Genomic DNA, 24,294 nt, shown 5'->3' with positions numbered 1-24,294 from the left:
ATTCACAGGGCTGTTGTAAGGCTAAATACATTAAAGAATGTGAGGTGCTCAGATACTGCAGTAATGGGAGCTAGCTAAGTAACCTGAGATAGAAGGCTTCATTACTTGTACCAAGTGTACTACTGTACATTTAACATCATGCTATGAAATCTTATCACAATTAAAACTACATTTACAAAAATCCATTAAAGTACTATATATATACATATATGTATATTATGGAGTTTGTTCATTTATTTGTAACATTGAGCAATCCACAATGGGGTTGTTGGCCATTAGCAAAAATTAGCAAGGTCCTTTTGTATTTTCTGTATTTTTCATTGTGAATTCCAATCTTTCATCATTGACATTTATTTACAGAATTTCAATCCAAGTTCCTATTTATGTTCTGTGCTTTTAAGATAAATAAAGGAGCAAGTGCTTACATTGTGCATATATAATGCATATTTTAAATAATCCTACCTTCTGTACTCTGTACCACCAGATATTGACCCATGCTTTTGGAAACGTGCAGTACATCTTTCCACATAGTTTAATAAGGATTTTTACAAAGCCATTTCATTTTGTAATTACATGTTCCATTTATGTCATTACACATGTTTACACTAATTATGCAGTTAGCACTAATTACACTAATTACATAAATGCATGATAATCAACTAAAGTTTACTTTCAAGGAACAAAAGAAATTAACTCTAAACCTACACTCTGAGCCTTATGCTGTGAGACATATCAATAAAATAAAGGAAATTCACAGTTAAGCCTTTACTGCCCTACACTGAAAAGTGTGGTTGAAGGTGCTTCCTACTTTGCTGGTGATGATATCCTTGTCTAAACTAACAAAGGGGTCAAAGGCCAAGGTGCTCACAGACCAGGATACTAATTTAACAGGAAGCTCACTAAGCTCACTAAGGCCATGTCTACGCTAGTCAAACTTTTGTTGCTTGCGAGTGAGCGACATAAGTTTTGCTGGCATAAGCACTCGTGTGCACAACTCCTCTTCCCCTCACCCCCTCCCTAGGCAGTGTCCTCTTTTTGGGAACCTGAAATATGGTAACCCTACAGCTAGTGACTAGTATATTTTGTCTGCTTCACAGTTTCTTCAGATTCTGGCAACTTTTTTTAGAAGCTCTAACACCTCCATTGTTTCCAGCAGGCCCTTGAAATTTGGAGGGAGAAAGCCCTGTAGCTAGAGGCCTTTTCTTTGTCTCATGACATTCTTTTCAGGTTTGGCGGAATTATAAACTATAAAAAAAATCACCATTTCCTTTCTTTTACTTGCTTTCCTCAGAGAAATTTGGGCAGCTTGCCAAAATAATAATTGACTATGAACATTCTGAAGAGTCAGACCTGTGGCCATGCAGAAGCACCACTTAATTGCGGCTAGAATGCCTGAGAGCTGCCAGAGCAGTGGGGTAGGAGGAATGAACAAGGCACTGTTCTCTCTCCTACCAGGCTAATACTGGCACATGGCTTACGCCTCCTATCTTATCTCTCTCTGGGAGTACCACATGAGGTGAGAGACACTCCAATTTCTAAGGGGGAGAGTGAGGGAAAGTTGGGGCAGATCCCCTGGTAGTGTGTCTAGATTCAGCAGCTAACACCACTCTCCAGGGCATCACATGGAGCAGGAGCCAAGAGAGTGCTGGGTTGGGCTTCCCCCAGCCATCCCATTGACCCAACATATGGTGCCATCATCCCTCCTCTAGAAAAACAGCCTTCTCCTGCTGCCATAGTTAGTCCCATAGGCGCTGACTCTGTGGGTGCTCCGGGGCTGGAGCACCCATGGGGAAAAATTAGCGGGTGCGCCGCACCCACTGGCAGCCAAGCTTCTTCCCCTCCACCCGAGTGCACCGTGTCCCTGCTCCTCCCCCTCCCTCCCAGTGCTCCCCCCCCCCCGCTGCCTAACAGCTGTTTGGCGGCGCTTAGGACTTTCCGGGATGGAGGGGGAGGAGCAGGGATGCAGCATGCTCAGGGAAGGAGGCGGAGAAGAAGCAGGGAAGTGGCGGGGACTTGGGGAAAGGGGGCGGAGCTCGGGTGGGTAAAAGCAGGGTGGGGCGGGGACTTTGGGGAAGGGGTGGAATGGGGGTGGGGCGAGAGCAGTGCAGGGGTGGGAAGAGGAAGTGCAGGATGGGGCCAGGGGAGGAGAGGTCAAGCATGCACGAGGCAAAGAGAAGTTGGTGCCTATGGTTAGTCTTGTAGTCTAAATGGTAGTGATCTGTATTGCAATGCTGAAGGTTCAAACTCTGATGATGATGCATGATAAGGGGTTTTACAATTACATACAACAGAATTTGATTTTGACCTTTTTCCTTTGAAGAAAACCTAGGTGATTATCTACAAAAATTACTGTTACAGAGGTTGCAAAACCAACCACTTGAAAGTCAAAGAACACCAGATTTATGGTTGTCCACATGGATTCCACTGTTGGTGACTAAAATAGTTGTACCTTTGCTTAGAGATAGGTACTAGGAATGCTACTTAAAGATTACTTCAGCTGAACAACTTCTTTCAGGGGACATCATCAAGCCAGCATCCAGGCTGTCAGATGTAACAAAGCTGGGACCAGGTGAAGGATCTGACCATTGTTCTGCTGGGCAGAGCAGGTAAGGTGATGAGGGGGGAGAGCTCTGTTGAGAGGTTCATCAGAGCCAAATACCAGAACTGCTGGGTCCATTCTTGGGCTATCAAAATCATCAGTCTTGCGTCTTGCTTCAGAACACTTGGTATCATGGTGGAAAGGCATACATTCATCTCGGTGACCAATGGATGAGTATAGTGTCTGTCAGGGAGCCTAGGCTCAAACCCCCTTTGGAACAAAATGTCTGCCACAGTAAAGAAGAAATGTCAGACAGGTCTATTTCTGGAAATCCCCACTTGTGAAAGGTGTTCTGCAGCACTGAGCCTATGATAGGCCACTTGTGGTTGTCTGAGAACTACCTGTTAGATTGATCTGCCAAGGCGTTGTGAAGGCCAAGAAGATGCAGAGCCAACAGTGCACAGATGATCTTGCTTCCTCTTGCCAGAACACATAGCTGTGGTGTTATCTGTCAACACTTGGACTGTGAATCCCTAGACTAGTGGTAAGAACTTTGCATGCTAGGCAAATGGCTCTGAGCTCTGGGACATATACTCCAGATGATCTTCCTGAGGGGATCACAGGCCCTGAGTTTGAAGGGGATCTAGATGAACACCCCATGTCTGAGTGGAGGCACTTGTCACAGCAGTTTTGGTAGGAAGAGGTGAAGAGACAGGTATTTCCTTGAACACCTGTATTGTGTCTCTCCACCAGTTTAACAAGGAGAGAATGTCTCGAGATACCACGACCATCATGTTCATGTGTGCTGGCTGGGTTGATACACTGATTTCAGCCACCCTAGCATTGAATGTAGGTGAAGTCTGGCAAACTGCATCATGTTGGTGCATGAAGCCATGTGTCCCGGATATCTAAGACATGCTCTTACTGATGTTTTGGGTGCACTTGAAGTTGGTTTATGAGGTTTACTATTGCCTGGAATCTTTTTTGTGGAAGGTAAGCTCTTGCTGACCTGTAATCTAACACAGCTCCTATGAATTCTAGGCTTTGAGTGGGAATAAGCATGGATTTCTTTTTCTGACTTTCAGCCGAAGAAATTTAAGGTCATTTGAGTTGAATTGATCACTTGATGGGGTTATCTTCCTTGAATCAACCAGTTCTAAAGGTATGGGTGCATCTAGATTTCATGTATCCTAAGATGAGGGGCCACAACTACCAAGTTGTGGCAACACTCTGTACCAGTTGTGAGATGTTCCTACCAGGTACCCGTGGGCTGGATGAACAGATAGGTGAAAGTAAGCATCTTGCAGGTTGAGAGCTGCAAACCAGTATTGAGGATCTAAAGATGGAATTATGGAGGCCAGAGCCACCATTTTGAACTTGAAACAATTTGTTGAAACGTCAAAGATTCAGAATGGGATGCCAATCCCCTTTATTCTTTGGGATGAGAAAATAATGGGACTAAAACCCCATTCCAATGAATTCTAAGGGCATCTCCTCCACGACTCTCAGTTGTAGAAGGGAGTCTGCTTCTTACTTTAACAGTATCTCATAAAAAAGATCTCTGAAAAGGAATGGAGAAGGGGGACAAGATGTAGGAAGGAACTGGAAGTGGATAGAATACCCCCTTGTTTCAATTTCCAGGACCTATTGGTCCAAGGTGATCTGAGTCCAAGCTTCCCAAAAATAAAAGAGAGCCAGTTGCCAAAGGCGGAGGAGGGAAAGAGAAGGCAGGAGATCTTCTGATGGTTCTGCCAAGCTCTCAACATGAGTGTCAAACCTGCTGGTTGCTGGAAGACACAGATTGTGCAGTGGCAGATGGTTGTCATTGCTGGAAACTGCTTTCTTCTTGGTGGCTCTGATGTCCTTTGAGGCTGCTAACAGTACTGGGAAGAGCAACACTGCATGAAGGAAGTCTGGTTTGGCTTGCTTCTTCTTGGGGCTGGAACATAGAGGCTCAGGGAGCATAGAGTCACCCTTGCGTCCTTAAGGATATAGAGGGCCTTATCAGTCTTTGAATTAAGAAGTTTGTTGCCCTTAAAAGGAGGGTCCTCAATTGTTGTTTGGACTTCCTTGGGAATCCCTGAAAACTGAAGCCAGGAAGATCTTCTCATGGCCAGCTAGGCTGCAATAGTATGCACCTCTTTGTCAGAGGTGTCCAGCGTGGCCCGTGCCGATGTGCGGTTTATCAGCCGTTCTGCAAACATGATGATGTTAGCTCCCCTCTGCATTCTCAAGGTTGTCTGTCAGAAACTGAGACACTGTCCAATTCAGGTATTCGTATTTGGACAGAAGTGTTGTGTAATTAGCCATGCACATCTGGAGGCTGATAGATGAATACACTTTGAATCCAAATGGGTCCAGTCTCTTTGGATTTCTCTCCCTAAATGTAAATTTGAGAAGTCCCTGCTGCTTCGACCTCTCTTGGATTGCAGCTACCACAAATGACCGTGCTATTTGGTGGTAATAAAAGTACTCAAGTCCCTCAGAAGGGACTTGGTACCTAGTCCTAGCTTGCTTGGATGTAGCTGGAATGGACGCTGGCTTGTGCCACAGGTCTTTCACAGGCTCCATCAAGTCCCTCATTTATAGGCATGACAAGCCTTCCAAGCATGGATGTATGCAAGATGTCCAGCAGTTTGTGAGGTTTCTCCTTTACCACTTCCAGATGTATATCCAGAGTGTAAGCCATACACTTTACGAGGTCTAGAATGACTGACGTCATCAACTGAAGAATGCAGTGTAGTAGCTGTGTTGGTCCCAGGATATTAGAGAGACAAAGTGCATGAGGTAATAACTTTTATTGAACCAAAGTCTGATGGTGAGAGAGACAAGTTTGTTGTAATAAGCCATAAATCCAGTGTCTCTATTCAATCTATGATTTCTAATGTCCAGTAGAGTTATGAATTTAAGCTTTATGACACTAGATTCATGGCTTATTACAATGGTGTCCAAACGGTGGCTAGCGAGCCACATGTGGCTCTTTTACAGTTAAAGTGAAGCTCAAGGAGCCCCCCCACGCCTGCCTTTCCCCACACATTTTCTGCCTACCAGACAGGATGGGGGGAGCTCAGGCTTCTGCCCTGCAGCGGGGTGGTGGGACTAGAGGTTACTGCCAGAGACAACTGGTGCCTGATAGCTGGGGGATCGGAGGGGCACAATTTAAACATTCAGCCCCCTCAACAACTTGAGTCACACACACCCAGGGACACCCTCACTCTTCCCCTCAGTGGCCCCTCCCTACAGCTCCCAGCTATTTGCTGCTGCCTCTCCCTACAGTCGCAGCTCCCATCTTGCCAGCTCTCCAGGGAGAGAGCCTGGCTGCATCATGTGACCAAGCAGAGCCAGAAAACCCTGGCAAAAATCTGGTGGCAGGGGGCACGTGACCTCCCGCCGAACCCCAGCAGGCATGCCTCGGCTCTCGAATTTCTGAAGATTGTCATATGCGTCTCGGAGGGCCGGTAAGTTTGGCCACCCCTGGCTTATTACAGCAATCTGTACCCCAACAACCCCTCCTTTTTATCCTATGATTGCAGAGGTGTTAACAGGCCACTCCACCTCGAACGGCCCCTTACAATATATGCTAACCAATCAGTTCCATGGTGCATTCAGCTGTGACACTCGGAGTGTCTTTCCCAGACCTAAAGAAGATCCCTGTGTGGCTTGAAAGCTTGTCTCTCTTATCAGCAGAAGTTGGTCCAATAAAAGATATCTCTCATCCATCTTATCTCTCTAATCAACTGAAGAAGGCATCCCACAGTTTACTGCCTCATTGGGAGAGAATGAGGAGATCACACAGTGAGGAGCAGTTATTCTTGTAGTTGCCTCATCACTTTCCTTCTCCTGCCTTTCCAGGATCTGAGGCTGCACTGGCTACCCTGGCTGCATTGTTTTATATTCCCTCTTCGGGGAGGGAGAGCTAACCCTAGAGGCGACATAAAAACCAGAATCTAACATAATTTGTGTCTGTTAGAGCAGGGCTGTCCCTAGGAGGGTGCGGGGCCCGGGATGTAGGTGCTGAGTTTCTAATCTGCAGAGAGGTGCTCCCCCTGGCTCCGCCCAGGCCCTGCCTCCACTCCATCCCTTCCCTAAAGGCCCCATCCCTGCCCTGCTTCTTCCCACCCCTTCTATGCCCCCACCCCGGCTCTTCCCACCTTTGCCCTGCCTCTTCCCCGCCCAGTTCCGCCCCCTTCCTCAAGCGCGCTGTGCCCTCGCTCCTCTCCCCTCCCTGCCAGTGCCTCCTGACGCCGTGAAATGTCTGATCTGTGGTAGGCGCTGAGAGGGAATCACACAATATCAGTCCTTTTAATACTCTTTTTATTATATGAGCCTCTTAAAATTGTAAAAAGAATACTTCAAAAAAATTCTCTCCTAGTAGGACTATTGATTTATTCTGTAATAGTCCTTCAAAGTTATAGTTCCAAAGTTACTTTGTTTTCAATAATTTATTCAAAATATGAATTGGATTCCACCTGAACTGAACTTCTGCTAGCTAGAAACAGATTCAATTTATATAATTTAAGGGAATCCAGCAAAAATATTCATAATCCAACTTGAGTACATCCAGTCTAAAAGCACAAAAACCCTGTTAAAAGAGATAGCTGCTTTATGCTGTATTTTTTCAGATCTTCTGGCTTATATTTTAATTTACACAGAAAATGCAGTTCATCTAACATATTTAATCTTTTATCCAGTTTCCCTTTTTAGTTATTCATTCATGTGGATATACATGTATTTATCAAAAGCAAAAACCAGTGTTACATACGATATAAAAGCCATTAGTCAATGAGAATCAGAAAATGCAAAAGCTACGCTTCCAGAATAAGTGTGTTAATTCAGCTTCACTACACAGCCTAAGCCAGATATATATATATATATATAGATATAGATATAGATATAGATATATGATAACAAACAGTAATGTATTAAGCTAGCGTACACATTTCACACTGTGTTGCTTTTGCCGGGACCAGAGCAGGAATGCAGGTCAGAACTCCTGTAAAGAGTTAATAAGCAATCTAGTTAGAGATGCGTTAGATTCTGTTTTGTTTAAATGGCTTATAAAATAAGTTGTGCTGAATGGAATGTGTATTCCTGTTTTTGTGTCTTTTTGTAACTTAAGGTTTAGCCTAGAGTGATTCTCTATGTTTTGAATCTGATTATCCTGTAAGGTATTTACCATCCTGATTTTACGTAGGTGATTCTTTTACTTTTTCTTCAATTAAAATTCTTCTTTTAAGAACCTAATTGCTTTTTCATTGTTCTTAAGATCCAAGGGTTTGGGTCTATGCAAATTGGTGAGGATTTTTATCAAGCCTTCCCCAGGAAAGGGGGTGTAGGGCTTGGGGGGATTTTGGGGGAAAGACGTTTCCAAGTGGGCTCTTTCCCTGTTATATTTGTTAGACGCTTGGTGGTGGCAGCAATAAAGTCCAGGGACAAAAGGTAAAATAGTTTGTACCTTGCGGAAGTTTTAACCTAAGCTGGTAAAAATAAGCTTAGGGGGTTTTTCATGCAGGTCCCCACATCTGTACCCTAGAGTTCAGAGTGGGGAAGGAACCTTGACATGGTTCACAATGTGGCTAGATGAACATAATTGTCAGGCCCGTAAATCTTGCATGTGTTCTAGACAACTTCTAGAGATTGGTAAAACACAACCAAAAGTGCACGTGCATCTAACTGCATTACCTTGCATTAACCTTATTTACACATGCAAACTGGGTAGCTAGGCAAGCAAGTAGCTGATTTGTGGGCACAAATGCAGTGATTTTACATTTACCCTGAAAGCCCTTTAGAAATGGTCCCAAATAAATGAACAGTCTTATATCTCATTTATGAAGAAAGACAAATTTTATTGGTTTTACCACCTCTGGATTTTCCTCCTTTTTCTTTTTGGTAGCAGGGGGTCCCTGAGGTGACTCTTCAGGCGGTTTCTTTGTTTCCACTTTATTTTCTGTTTGGGTCTGGACTTGAGGCTGAATGATGATAACCTGCAAAATAAAGAACAAATGAAGAGAACAGAGTTCACTACACAAAACAGATTTCCAGGCCGAGTACCTGACCTAGATCTTTCATTGAAGGGCGGAAGGACGGTGTCAAGCACCTGCTAAAAAGACAATAAATAAAAGTCACAGGCCAAAATTTTCAAACTTGGATGATTAACATTAGGGTCCTAAATCTATATTTGGTTTCCTAAAGAGAAGTATCTCTTTTTTCACAGGAGCTCAGGCACTCCACCTCCTTCTAGAAGTCAAAGGGAGCGGCAAGTGCCTCCTTCTCTGAAAATCAGGCCACTTCTATTTAGGTATCTGACATTGATTCAGGGACCTAACTTTAGGCATCCACGTTTGAAAGTGTTGGCAATGGCTTTATGTTTATTTATTTATTTTATTTTATTCCAGATACAAGCAAGAAAGATGTAAATGCTGTACACTCAGGCCTACATTCTGATCCTAGTTACAGAGAGGTAACTGTTGACATCAATAAAGTTACTCCAGATTTGCACTGGAGTAACTGAGATCAGAATCCTAAAAAGTATGTTTTATGGTAGGTTTTCAATTTGTCTAAAAATACAGTAAGATGTACATCCGTTCTGAACTACACCTCATTCTTGTGCAGCACCATCCACAAAGAAAGTGTTACACAGCTCTTCACAGTACTTACATGTGCATGTTAGTTAACACACCGAACACCAACATTCTGAGAATCAACAAAGCAGACTTATACTTTGCAGATTCGGTATCTCAAGACTGCATTAAAAAACACTGAGGAACAAATTACTGACCACAAAACTGTCCATGTGACGTTATAATATTAACAAAAAATTCCTAAGGATTATAAGAGACCTTCCCAAGATCATCTTTCTGATGATGTTTATTGGATTTGACCACTGGGCCTTTTTAATCTATTTCATTGCTAACTTTTAATCAATATTACTCAGTCATCATAGATCCGATCTCCAGTTACTCATTTTAAAAAATGCAAGTACTTACGCAAGGAAAAATTTTTTTTTATTGGTAACCAGATTATAGGAATAGGAAAATAAATTATGTTAGCTAGAGAATTACACCAAAGATGCCTACTTTGCTTATTTACTTAAAAGTCATCCTATCTTCTGTGCTCTTTCCTGTCAGCGTATTAGACCTTGTCTTGCCAACAAGTTCCAAAGTAGTTCCATGTTTTGAATTTTGAACATGTTTTTTTATTAACACTGCCTTGTAACATGCAATGCTGCTGTCATGACAATTTGTGCAGTCTTGTGACTTACATTGGGTTACAGAGCATTTGCTTTAGAGGTTGCTGGTTCTGATACAATATCTGAATTACACTGGAAGTCTTTTGGATATGCCAAGTCTTTGTTCAAATAGAATCTGGTGTCACAGATGCACAATTCTTGCATTTCAAAGCTTAGCAGCTGTGCAAAAAGTAAACAGGTATTTCATAACTGGATTTTTTTCTAGGAGTTCAGCTGCTGATCAGTTATGAAATCCTGAACTCTCATCTCTTATGGACTTTTCCCAGAATTGCAGAAGAGAACACCCGGCTACTTTATATAGCCCTGCAGAGTGCTACATTGAAGAGACTACAGAATCGGGTTCTATAATTAACATTATTCTTCTATAATTCAAGGGAAAGTCAATAGGAAATTTGTGTCTGCTGAGAGTTTGTGAGTTTCATTAATTATGATTGGATTGAGAGGAAGGATGATCAAATGGTTCCAAAAATGCCAGGCTACACAATGATACACTTACTTTCCCAGAGAACCAGAAAAAAATGTAGGTATACTAATAAGCATCTAGTATCTTTCATGTGTCCCCTTAAGACTTTTTTCACTGCTTTCTGATTATTCACTTCAAAAGGAACAGCTGACATCACTCTATAAAGGGCTTTCCAAACTACTAGGAATATATTGCCTACACCTGCAATATAATTGTTGATCTTGATGTAAAGATGCACTGCAATTGCAAAACCTACCTTGCTGTCAGCACTAATGAGGAGTGGTTGCACTTTGATGCTATCGTTGACCACAGAGACGGTAGCGCTCGTGCTGATAGGAGTTGCATTGTTGGGGGAGGTGGATATAATGGCATAGGCCACACCTGCACTGCTCAGAGGTGATGAGATAGATGTAGACTCGGCCACACTTTGTGATTGGCTGTTAGGCGTCTGTACATGGCTGACAGTATTATTGGCAGTGGGGAGGGCAGGGCTAGGGTTTTTGATGCTCACTACTGTTGCCTTTTGGAAAGTAGGAGGCTGTTTGGAAAGTTGGTCTCTGCATGAGGAAATAGGAAGGCTGTCTGGAATCAGGGTCTTTGGCCTAACCTATAAATAGAGAATTAGAGATTATTAGACATAACCTAACATAGTAACAAATAAATTATACAAACACACTCTACCAACATCACTTCACATTGCATTAGCAATGTAGCAAGATGCCTAAAAATACTGCAAAGCAAGTCCAAGTAGAAAGTGATTCATTTACTTGTAGATATATTCCAAATTCTGCCTGGCTGAGTCATTTCCCAGTCATTGCAACCATGTATAAAAGGACATAAGTAAATTCTTTACTTTTATTAACAGATATCCATACAAATGCCACTCTGTTCACAGTAGGCCGAAGGCTTTTCAAAGGCATGGAAATTCCAGAATGACCTAATTTCTTGTGCTGAAAGAAACTATATTCTTGCTATGAATTAAAGGGTGGGAACTGATCATTAAGGGAGTTCTGTGAATGCATCTACAGGAACAGTAAATGAAATCTGAGCATGTCATATTGTGGTAGATTAGTAAATGAAGGACTTTACTTATGTTTCAAAGGTGCACAGTTTCTAACAGCATGAAGATTGCTCTTTTAGGTTCACAAAACAAAAACGGAACTTAATATAGCAATAGAGGCTTGTCTAAAGGAAGGGAAAAAAGAATCTGACAAAGTCTGTGAAGATGGCGCAGCCCATACCCTACAAAGGACACCAGGAATGAAGATCTCAGAAGAATGTGTTCAGCTAATGTGATATGCTGCTTCCATTGGTAAAATTAATGCAGTCCTGTCAACATGACTCATACTTAACTATGTGTTAAGTATGGGTTCAAAATATAAATAATTTAAACTGCTATGCAGGAAGTTAACTTTACCCTTAGCTCATTCATTAACATGGCCATATAAAACACATGGGGATCTGACTGTTTATTTTGTCAGTCATTGCTTGCACCTTCCATACTGTGAAACAAAAATGATATTTCATATTTGACACAGCTGTTTGTGCTACTCTACCTTAGCTTACAAGAGGCAGTCCAATTATATTATCTTCAGTCTTGAGGATAAGAGAACAGTTAAATGAAAATGTCCTGATTTACTGGAACACCCTGCGTGATCTTTCAGCACACCCTTTTGTAGCTTTCAAGCAGGAGGGCATACCCAATGCTTTCTGCAGAAGATATTAGGAGTGCCCAGAAGGCCCCATGCAGTCACATATTTTGCTCCTGCTCATTAATTATTGGTATTATGGTAGCGCTTAGATGCTTCAACAGTGATCAGGACCTCAGGACCTATGCACTGTACATATAGTAGGGTATGATAGTGCTGTGAACACCTTACAATCTAAACAGACAAGACAAACACAAGGTAGGACGGGAAACACAAGAGCCACAGAGAGATGAAGTGACTTGCCCAAGGTCACTCAGCAGGTCAGTGGCAGAGCCAGGAACAGATTCCCTGTCCAGTGCCCCATCTATTAGGTACTCATACTATTTCTTATGTGCCAAATATGACATTAAATAAAAGTGTTCAGTAACGGAGAATCATAAATATTAATTTGGTTATGTAATAGGGCATAAATCTTCCCTGAGCCTTGTCTCTGTCTTCTATGGCTTATATAATTTGACATCTTCAGATGAAAGAATTTAGACAAATCCAAAGGCCAAAATTTTCAAAAATACAAGCCTTACAGTTAAGTTCCTAACTCCATGTATAGGCAGAGGTGCTGAGCTGTTGGCTGACCAACACTTTTGAAAGTCAGGCAGCTGCCTATATATATGGACTTAGGAACCTACTGGTAAACTCCTATTTTAAAACATCTTGGCCCATGTGTTTTGCAAATTGGGCCCCACAACACTGACAACAATGCTATAAGGTAGATATTATCCCCATTCTATCAATGGGGGAAACTGAGGCACAAAGGCTGAAGCGACTTGACAAGTCTCTGTTATACAATCCAGATCTTCTGGTTATCCTCCTATGTTTTCACCACAAAATTATGCCTTTTCTTCCCTATGTTATGTCCTGTGTAGATCTATGATTGGTTACTCATGTGTCATGGAAGAGTAACAGTTACAGAAATATAATTATGCATGAAACTAGCACTCATGAAACTTTGCCGTTGAGAAACTGAGCACTCATAAGAACTTCAGTTATAGCTGAAAAAATTCAACTTTAATTCTGACCTCTTGGTCTAACATCTGAGATTATGACCTCACTTTGGATCATCAAAGGATTGTTTTGTCAATGAATACAATACATATGAGAAAATGGACATATCTACAGCGAGACATAGTACAGATTTCAGATTTGGCTTGTGTAAATCTTACTGAGATTTATAAAACAAATCAAGTTGGAAGAAAATCAGCTCAGTAGTTTTATTTACTCAAAACTGTCATTTCATTTACTACTATCTGAAATGTCTGTTTCTGCCATTTTAAATCGCATTTTATATATCTGTTACTGTATCTTAATCAAAAACCTAATAAAAACTAAATATAAAAATGGCCATAATACATACATTGGTTATTGTATTAAGGGTAATACTTAATATCACATATTATCCACAGTACAATATATGTATTAAGCACTTTGTGTGCAAAATGTACAAATCTATATCACTTTGCTACATAATAAAACCTCTCTGCACAAATAATTAAAAGGAATGAATTTTCCAAAGAAAAATATTCCATATATGGTTCACCATGTTGAAATATCTCTATTATTCCACAAGACAAAGGTTAAGTATCAGTACATTGGACATTTTCTGCCACCTTGTGATAAAACAGGGGTACTACATAGTCTTCATAATCACCGACCCCAGCATATTCCTAGACAAGATTATTTAATGCTGTGAAAGTGTATTTATTTATTTATTTTCATTTCTACAATAATAAAAAGACGGCCTATGCAAAAACTCTGGGCATCCCGGACACCAGGGCAAAACCAACATAAAATTAAACAGCTGCTCAATCCAACTAAAGATCTCCACACACAAAACTCCTTTCACCCTACACTGCTCTGATGCCCCTTCAAACTCCACCCTTTGAAGCTAACCCCCTAAGTAAAAGCACTACTCAACAGCTACACTAAAGGATTAAAAGATTTCTATTAAACTTCCACATAAAAACAAACGGCTACTGTATTATTGTAAAACTAACACTGTCAATCAGGAAGAAAATAAGTGGAGAACAAACTAGTGTAAATTCCTTGGCAACCCTGAGAAACTGCAGTTTAAATTTTGGCGATGGAAGTCAGAACTATTAAATAATCAGAGCAGCAATATTCTGGAGGGTACAACGTTTTTATGGCAACTGACAATCAACAAAGTGGGAATTGGAGGAAGACAGAGGTGGGGAATATGTTGCTAAACACATGGACTGTTTCAAAAATATATTTACTGCTAAATATTAACACAGACTTGATGGCACTTGTACATACTACAGGAGGCATCACAGGTAAGGAGTCAAGAAATTTAGAGAAGGAGAGAAAAAAATAACAAATAGAATGTATGTTGTGAAGAGAACAGTTGCAACTGGTGAACACAATGCAATTAGTGTTTTTCCAAGAAAAACATTGTTCATTTAATACATGACAACTGTCAAAACATTGTATGCGACTACCAGTACTAGGACCATATAGGAGAAGAAATGCACCTTTTTCTGCATATAATGATTTCAAATACCTACGTTGTTAGTGAATTTATGTGGTGCCACAATAATGAAAATGCTTGATGTTAGGTGGTAGTATTCACGTATCCAAGGTATCTGTCACACTACCTGGCAGGAGAGTGCATTTTCCAAGCAGATGTTCCCAGACATGAGAATTCAGTATGTAGCTGTCTGCTTTTCATGCAATAACAGGAGGTCTGATCCTGTGAGATCCTCTGCACCTCCTGTGAATTGCCAACTCGACTCCCACTGATCTCAAATGGAATTGATGGTACTCAGCTTCATATCAGGCTCTTGCTCAATATCAGGCTGCTTTGGGGGGTTAGTCACACTTTATTTTCACTTCACCCTTGCACTCAGCTTAAAAACAAAGACTCAAAATGGATTTAGCAAAATTCACATGTCACAGAGGCAAAGTGCTTGTAGCAGAGGACAATTCAATTCTTAATGAGCTTTAGAGGATAACACTCCCCCAAAAAACAACAGCAATGGCTGATAAAAATTAATGTAATATGGTCTAATCATACCCTTAGCTGGTGAAAAGGGATGCAATTTTATCAACTTCAGTGGTGCTGCAATATATTTACACCAGCTGATGATCTGGCGCCATTTTTTTTTAAAAAGTCAATAGCCCTACATTCAGAAGTTTCACAGAAGGAAGGTCCTGCATGAATTTACAAGAGCCTGGCATGCACTAAAATCAGGGTTTCCCCAAAAGCCTGAAATCTTGGTGTCCTCACCACAACATATACACAAGCACGTCTTTCCCTGAAAGCCTCCTCGAAATCTTTAGCTTGGTCTAAGATGGCAGCAAAATAAACAATCAGCATTCCCTACATAAAGTTTATTTTTCAGTCACACATGTAAGTGCATGTGACCACTGAACCAAACATATTTTTTCCCTTTCTGGTGGGGTTACACAGAAGAGTAGTTATTCTGCATGCCTCAAGGGACAATGAAAAACCCCTCGGTTTAGTGACTGTTCATTCCCAATACGGGGGTGACCTATTTTCTTGCTAGAAGGCTGATGGAAATCTCCTTAGAGTCCATCAGTGCCACTGATGATACATTGGCTGCAGAAGTCACTGCAGAACAATATCAAGTGCCCCACTCTACCTCACAAAGGGGTGAGCAAGCTCTCTCTCCCATGCTCCCACTCCCTTCCAATTTGGGGAGTGGTTCAACATATTGTTTAATGGGTGAGCTATATTAAAATCCAGTGGATTGTATTACCATCTGGGTTTGATTTCCCATTTTGCTACTAACTAATAACTTTCCTGTAGTGAAAAGGGAGACTCAGATGATACCTCTGTTCAATTTCTAAGGCAGAGCTATTTGATTTAGTTTTCCTTCTCTAGGAGCAAGTCACTGCTAATGAAATCGAGGTGGTGCTGATAACTTTCATGCTAGAACTTGCTGCCACTAATTTTTTGTGACTGGGCAGTTGGCTGGTAAAATGAAGTCAGGTGGGAGTCCTGTCTTTAAAAATGCTTTTATTTGTCTTTTTCACACAAAACTATATTTTCATATGAACTTTCCAAGATTTTTGTTAACGAAGTGTACATTTTCTATCCAATTGTACTGCCTGTATTATTTGGCTTGGTACTGTCATTTTTTCCTGTTTCCTCTGAATTTTGTTGACATTTTAGATTGCTGTTTTTCTTTTGTAAAGTAGACAACTGCCATTACAGCTGCAAACTAAAATCAATGTCATTCCAAGTGTGATTGACTAGGGACTGAGGTTAACAGGGATTTCGGCTATTTTCTTCCTGAGGGACAGATTCTGTCTTTGAATGCATAGGAAGGCCCACACTGAGCCACACATATGCATCTGAGGACAGAATTTGATCCTTACTGTTTAGAGGTTATCAAAGCAGGTCCTTTACTGTATGCCCACATCAATACCCCTAATTCTACATCCTTTAGTGTTATAAGTCAGCTCCCTTCTTGTTGAAGCACTCATCTGTGGTTTATTTCAATTCTTTAAAAAAGCGTGTATTCAGCCTTCTAGATGCATTAACATTCATACTTATTAAGGGCTACATTTTCAGTTGAACTTCAGCCAAGTTTCTGGCTGCAGGAGCAATATGTTTCCGTGTTTTCCTGCATGCATACAATTTGTGAATATTAAATAATACAGCATGGTTCTAAGTTTAGTTCTACACTAGTGTTCTCAACTAGGGGTACATGTACCCCAGGGGTTACGCAGAGGTCTTCCAGGGGGTACAACTCATCTAGATATTTGTCTAGTTTTACAACAGTCTACACAAAAAGCACTAGCAAAGTCGGTACAAACGACATATAGACAATGACTTGTTTATACTGTACACGGAAATGTAAATACAACATTTATATTCCAATTGGTTTTTATAATTATATGGTACAAATGAGAAAGCAATTTTCTATAATAGTGTGCTGTGACACTTTTGTATTTTTATGCCTGATTTTGTAAGCAAGTGAGGTGAAGCTTGGGGTACACAAGACAAATCAGACTCCTGAAAGTGGAACAGCAGTCTGGAAGAATTGAGCAAGCCACTGTTCTACGCCATACTGATTAAGTTACCTGAAGTTAGATTAGGCATTTCAACCTCCACTAAAATTCCAGCAAGTCTGTCTGGAACTACAGAGAGCGTTATGTCCCAGAAAGCTGTGTGTGATCCCCTCGCAGGATTCTAGTCCTTTTCGCCTTTGAATTTCTAATGATGATTTTACCCAATTCAATTATATCACACTTTGATTCAAACAGTGAAACACTATCTTCTCCTTGTTGCATAAGTACATTTAACATTTTATGCAACAAACATTTCTTTTGGTTTCCTTTCCTGTTTCAAGTTTTCTTGAATTCTGATTTGTATTTAAATATTTTTTTTCACTCTTCTACTGTTTATGTTCAGCCCTCAAACATTATGCTTAAAAATTAATTACTGTAGTGAGTTTTTTCTCACACCTCTTGAAAGAGTTCATTATTATGCAAACGGAAAGAGCCCTTACACAGACTAATCTGTAACATTTTCTCTTCTCTTACAGCCCCATCTCCTAGCTTGGGCTATGACTACACTAGACCTGTTTTCCCAGAGATTTCCAACTGTTGCTACCACTGGGAGAGCCAGAGAATGTAGAGCTTCTGAAGCTGTGGGCATTTTTACCACTACATTGTCTGCCTCTGCTCAAAGAAGGTCTAGATGACATGATGACAAAAGAACTAGTGGTCATTACAACCCTGTCTATATTAACTACTACTGGAGCTGCACCAGTGTTAGCAATGTGATATTATTTGTACTGCAGTAGGCTAGGGAGCCCAATCACAGACCAAGACCACATTGTGCTGGGCACCATATAAACACATAACAAGACAGTTCCTGCCACAAGGAGCTTTCAAATGAATGATAGGCAAGCCCGTACTAAAATATACTTATTAAACATATCAGATACAATTCATATAAAATGCAAGGCACCAACAGTCATGCATAGCAACAAGAGAAATACACACAGAATGTATCTGAAGTATGTGTGTACTTGTTTCTCCACCTCCACTAATCCTAATGATAGGAGCACTGTAGGCCTTTGCTAGGATACTGTCTGCACTGTTCCACCAAGGATGTCACGAGCAAAGCACTCCCAATCCCTGCCTTCAACTAGGAGGTGGAAAAAGGAGTCAGTGAAACAGGACATTCATCTCAGACTCTGATTCAGCTCCCATTCAGATTAATGAGAGTTTTTCCACTTATTTGAATAAGAGTGGATTGGGCCCAAATTTATCTTAAATTGAAAAATAAAACAAAACTGGAGGTTTGATTTTAATGTCCCTACCATTATTGAAATGTTTATTTGAGGGAGTATATCACCTTGTAAGATTGCTCACACTTCATTTTAGTTGGATATAGTACTTCTTTAATTGTCACTTAAATGCCTGTGAAATTACCAGATTACTATTGTTACTGTAGTGACACACAGGAACACAGTCGGGCATAGGCAGCGCATGAGTTTTTCAATTGGTGAGGCTACTCCCATGAGTGCCGGAAGCTCCACAGAAGTGGGGGGGCCACCAGCGCTTGGACTGTGGCCCTTCCCCTCGAGGCTCCAACACTCCCCTCTCCCTATGGCCCCACCCACACTGTCCCAGGCCCCGCCCAGGCTCTTCCCAAGGTCCCACCCTCTCTCTGCCTCTTGCTGCTCCCGCTCTGTCTCTTCGCCTGAGGCCCTGTCCACTGCTCGCTCCTCTCTGCCCACTTCTCCCCCCTTCCCTGTTGCTTGCCAAATCACTTTTTTCCTGCGAGGGATGGGGGTTGGGAGGGAGGGAGCAGAGAGGAGTGAGCAGCAGGCAGGGCCTCAGGGGAAGAGGCAGAGCGGAGGCTTGGCCTCAAGGGGGAGGTGTGAATCCGGAGAGCGTCCAGCTCTCGTACTCCCCGGGTGCAAAGGCGGCGGGCCAGCAGGCCTCCGAAGGGAGGTGACTTGCATCCAGCCTTTGCTCCCTGCCTGCCCAGCCTTTTTATTTTGGGAAGGCTTAGCCTTCCCAAGCCTCTAATATGAGCCGCCCATGCACTCAGGGACTCCACTGTGCTACGCGCTGTAAAGAACACAAGAAAAAGATTTTTTTTTTTGTATTTTGTTTTAAATAAACCCAACCTGTGTTTCTAGAATAGAACAAAGAGTTCAGTTTAATGAAGGAGTGCACGTCATTTAACTGGAAATCCCAAACAAGATATGAAATGAGGAATAAGGGGGGTGTAGGGGGGATTAAAATTCCTGACATCCTAAATTATAGAAGAAATTTCCACACTTGTTTGTAACAAAAGCAAAATATAAGAGCTCTGCCAAAGAGGCTTGCTTTTAGTGTTAGTGAAGACCTAAGGAAAAAACACTGTTTGTATTCTACAATGAATTTATAATATTGACTACCCCAGCCTAATCTTTCTACTTGTGAATGAAAAGGGAAGTTTTGAGAATGTCAAGGTTATTTTTATGACGGTTAGGAAACAAAGTTATGGAACTGCCTGTAAGCCTAAGGAGGGTGGGGGATGGACAGAATTGTTGCTGGCTGGAGAGAAGGGCATGGCTTGAAGAAGGAGAATTAGAAACTGTCAAAAGATGAGTAGGGGATCTGATAATGTGGTTCTATATAGACCTGGCTAGCTCATCTTGATTTGCAGTCTTTAGTTTTCACAATGATGAATTCACTATGTGCCCGTTTCTCATTCTATCTATAGTAAGTGTGAAAGCTGATGATTAATACTGCAGAACAGGTGATTGTTGTTCAGTGATTATAAAACATCAATGTATGAATGTCTGACTCAACATGCCTGAAGTCAAAAGCAGTGGTAGAAAACTGAATGGACTGAACTAATGAAAACTGATAATTCTTCAAAAGTAAACTATTAATATTGTCAAGAATAGTTAAGTAACAAGATACAAAGGATTCATGCTCCTCTCAGAAAAATGCAGAAAAACAGCTTTTTCTAATTCTTCAAGATCAAATGTAGAAGTGAATGACAGTTTGTCTCCTTAAGAAGAACAGAACACTGATGACCTTAGCAGTGTGACATGTGTGATGCCATCACTGTCACCGTAATATACATTTAAGTCCCTGATACAGGTTTTCCAGCAGCTCTTCAGCAACATCTTCATACATTAACAATCTCTGTTCATCTTTGACACCCCAAAATGGCAAAAATGAATATGTGATTATGCCATAAAAGTAAAAAGCAAACTTAAACTTGATAAGGAAACTATAACCTTCTTTTATGCCTTCCACAAACTGAACAATGTGAAGAAACAATTGAAGTGCTATGTCCTCAATATACTCCTCCAGACAGACTTTAACTTACAGATCTACTACTAAATGCATGTGAAGAAACAACAGAAAAGAATTAAAAGAACCACCGCTGATATTAATGTTACATGATTGCTCAGACATGAGAAATGACCTGCTAATGGCTACAGAGGGAAAAATGCATTTCCACTTACTGCTGCTAAGTCTGTATCTGAAAAGAAAACTGCTGAATATTGTAAGCAACTTGCTGAAGATGACATCCAATGGAGGTCTTTGCCATTTGCTCAGACAACAACAATACAATTAAAAAGATGGAAGAATTTCAGATGCAATCATTCTAAATGTGTGTGTTCTGTACACTATTTAAGAGAAAGTAAAGCACACCGTGAAAATTCAAAAATTCTGCTGCCACCCATAGCCTCCTAGTTGATTATCTGAAAATGAGATTTACTGTAGCAGCTTCATAATGACACCTGAGAATGAATATCTGCATTTGCATCCGACTACCATAAGTATGCTGAAATTTCCAATGAGCATGAAGAGGAATTTCATCAAAATAAAGCAAGCATTTTACAAATAAAACAAGCATCTTACATAATGAGGGATTCTAAAGAGAGGCACTAACTTAGTAAAAAAAAACTTAGTAAAAGCAACTGAAGGTTTCAGAAGAACATGACTGATCAACAGGCTGAAAAGTACTATCAGAATCTCAATGGAAATCTCGTTTGACGTAATAATGAACTCAAACCACACAAGGAAAAAAATCAAAGAACAATTCAGGAGCTACTGTGGAACCCGCCTATTACTTAGCCAGCATGACCGATTTCCAAATAGGTTGGATCATGGGTTGAACCCAGCACCAGAAGAAAAGGCCGAAATGTGACTGATGTAATGTAGTCCTGTTCCTTCCTTCTGTTCTAGAATGTTAAACAGAAGATCTGGATCTCTACTCCAAACGTTTTTTGTGAAGGAGATTAATTGTGTCACAAATCAGTCAATTAAAATGACAGAAAGTTGCAGGGAAGAGGGGGAAATCAAAGAAGCCTGGACAACTGAGTTGAGAATTCTGTCAATTTTGAAAAGACTTTCATTCTTGTCCAGCCAGTTCAATATCAATAAAGTGTTCTCAGCATATCTGGGCTTGTTCCGTGAAAACTCTGTAACTGGCTAGGTTCGATTAACTAATTTACTTGCTTTAAGTTTATGGGTCTCTAAGGCCAGAAACAACAGGTCTACCTAGTTCATAGATTCAGAATCTCTCTAGTTGTATCTTTTGCAGGGCTGGATTTACAATTTATGCACCCCTAGGCACAGCATCTTCAGCCCCCACCCCATCTCCCACCGCCTACAGCTGACCTTCATTCATTGCACACAGTTTTAGAGAGGTAAGAGACCTCTAGAATGCCAATGCCCCATGGCATGTGCCTACTGTGTCTAATTGGAAATCCAGCCCTGATCCTTTATTTTATTTACAGAGTTGTAAGCTTTTCATTTAGGACAATGTAGGCATCTTTTCAGGTTTGAGATTCATTTTGTATAGCATATTTATTGCTCATTTTGCTTTTCCGTTTTCTTGGGGTCTTTCACTGTTTTCACCCCAGTGTTCCTCCTTCCCCCAGCCATCATCACACACTCCTAGAAGAAAACGAGTGGGTTTTTTTTTCAGCTTGGGAAATCACAACCATGTTACTTAACCAGCACTGAAGCCAAGATGTTCAGTAATTTACAGGTTCAGTTTTTATTCAGTCAACTGAATGTGCTAGCTGTAACAGGGCTGGACACCAAAGAGGCAAATAAAAGACTAATTAAATATCAGATTTGGAGTTCAGTTCAAATAATTCCACAAAGAAATTGAAATAGTATTGTTACCTGAGGTAGCACTGCTGGTCCTTGTCCTGCCAACCTCTGCAAGGAGCTGACCTGAGGAACTTTAATGGGCACTGTAGTGATAGTTCCCAAAGCCTGTCAGAAGAAAATAGTTGAACAGGGTTTGAAACAATGGAACTCTCAAAACTCTCCATAGACAGACTGAAACCTACCCAACTATTCCCTGCGTTTGTTATTCTTCTCTGTATTAACTCTCCGTAGTTGGGAGTAGCACACTGTAGCATTTCAGTCCATTTGGAACTCTCTCTCCCTCCCTGCTTCTGAGACAGAGAATTGTTTCACCTCTTTAATCTTCTCTTAAAAGCGTCCTTAATTATGATCTATTGTCTTTGTGGAACATTTTGCAATACTGAGTACGAAGGATTTGTCTTGTAATGCATACAATCCTAGTTATTTTAAAGGTATTTTAGTGCCCTGTCAAGTTCAAGGTTTGTTTGTGCAGTAGCATGTTTTCAAAAGTGATCCAAGGAAAAGAGATACATGCTGCCCTCGTTTTTCAAAAGGTGGGGTTTAAAGATGTTACTTTACACGTTGCCAGGCTACCTTTAAAAGTTCAGTGAGTTTAAAGAGTATATTTTATTTTTACCATAAATATGAAATTTGGTATATGCTGATCTGTTACAGTCCCATCAAATCCAAAAGCAGAACGCAACCTCTGGAGTTACAATAGTGTATCAGTAATCTAAAACTGCTACAGGATACACTCGTTTTGAGCCAACATGTCAGTTGCCACTACTCAAACTTACTCTACCTATACATTCTTCTCATATTTGTGTTACAATTGTTTTCAACATTTAAAAAAGACCTGGCTCTTCATATAAACAAAGCCTTCATTTTAACCTATATGAGCTTTACTTCAAACATATTGGGTAACTGAGGTGATACTTGATACCCAGTTATTTTCTTTATGCTTTGAGATTGCAGTTGGTTATCAGTAGGCTGGAGAGCAACATAAATTTCTGTGATGAGAGATCAGAAACACCCCTCCCTCTGAAATTTGTTTTGATTCATTCTTCTGCTCTCCTAACCCTACAAAAAAGTGGGGGTTTTCTCTATTCAGAAAAGATTAGAACTTGAACTGGGAGTGGTTGAGTCCTACAGACCAGTGGAGTTCACCAGTTTGTCTTTGCAGAGTCAGTGTTTCTGTAGTGCTCTCTCTCTCTCTCTCTCTCTCTCAATATTTCTGCAAGAACAAGTTCTTTTTGAGTACTACCCAGTAATGTCCCTCTGAAAAACAGCATGGCAGGCTTCAATGGTGCCTTGAGAGAAACACAGTGAGCTGAGTTTACATCTCCTTGTAGCAGTGGGAGTAAGTTGCACCTCCATGTGCAAGTGAAGACCTTCGCATCAGAAGGGGAAAGATCAGGCAGTGTTTTCACTGTAGTAATCCCACACAGATTACACACAGCAGCACCAATGGAGGCTCACAAGTAGAGGCTGTATTGTGGATTATCTGAATCACCACCTCCTCCAGCCTCCTTACCCAACCAGTGCTAGGCACTTTTGGTGTGTGGTGTTGGTCTCCTGCAGGCCCTGGGGAAAAAGGAAAATTGTAGCCACCTTCTACCATTGCTGGGGACTCAGCTCCTTCCTTTATGCCAGTATAAACTGGGAATGAGCGAGCCCAGCCCTTCTGCTCTCTAAGGTGAAAATGAAAAAGAACATACAACATTTCAAACAACCAAGAACGGAGGAGATGACAGTTTAAAGCAGCTACTCCCATACAATTCAGGTTCTCCCTCCACTCCAATCTTCTTTGTAGTTAGAATAACGAGCTTACTTCTGTAGTATAATGTGCCTGTAGCAGGGTGGTCATTTACTGATGACCCCACTGTGGTCAGGGGTCACTCTGCAGGCATCTTGGCCCTTTAAGCCTCTCTTGCAAGCCTCTTAAGAACTTCCTACAGGCTTTCATGGAGATAACAAAACCCCCAGCCTGCAGCTGGTTTAATAATACACAGTTTTTAATAATCCTCAGGGTCCCAAAATAAAGTCTATCCCCACACAACAGTCCACACTCAGCTCTGGTGTCTTCTCTTACAGCCAGAGCTCTTCTTTTGTCTCAGTCTCTTCTTATAGTCTGTCCTCCCAGCTCCTCCTCCACGAGCCTGAGTCAGCTGACTTGGGCTCTGAGATTTGGTGCCACCATTTTTTTATTGCAATGTAGACATACCTT

At 41.1% G+C, this 24,294-nt stretch overlaps 1 protein-coding gene across 17 annotated transcripts in view; it reads right to left on the bottom strand.

The window, feature by feature from the left end:
* The window catches only part of PHF21B (PHD finger protein 21B), a 206,892-nt gene that overhangs the window by 24,176 nt on the left and 158,422 nt on the right, over positions 1–24,294 (bottom strand). For 15 of the 17 annotated variants that reach the window (XM_043537846.1, XM_037914558.2, XM_037914548.2 and 12 more), the window contains 3 exons: positions 22,101–22,193; positions 10,508–10,858; positions 8,401–8,523 (listed from right to left, as the gene is read on the bottom strand). In XM_043537846.1, the coding sequence (XP_043393781.1) occupies positions 8,401–8,523; positions 10,508–10,858; positions 22,101–22,193 (567 nt within the window). The remainder of the gene's footprint in view (positions 1–8,400; positions 8,524–10,507; positions 10,859–22,100; positions 22,194–24,294) is intronic. The other 2 variants (XM_037914592.2, XM_043537822.1) reach the window with 1 other exon arrangement.

Source organism: Chelonia mydas, chromosome 1 (genome assembly GCF_015237465.2).
Source record: "Chelonia mydas isolate rCheMyd1 chromosome 1, rCheMyd1.pri.v2, whole genome shotgun sequence".
Taxonomy (NCBI): domain Eukaryota; kingdom Metazoa; phylum Chordata; order Testudines; family Cheloniidae; genus Chelonia; species Chelonia mydas.
The sequence above is the reverse complement of the archived record's forward strand: the minus strand, read 5'-3'. Positions and strand labels throughout refer to the sequence as shown.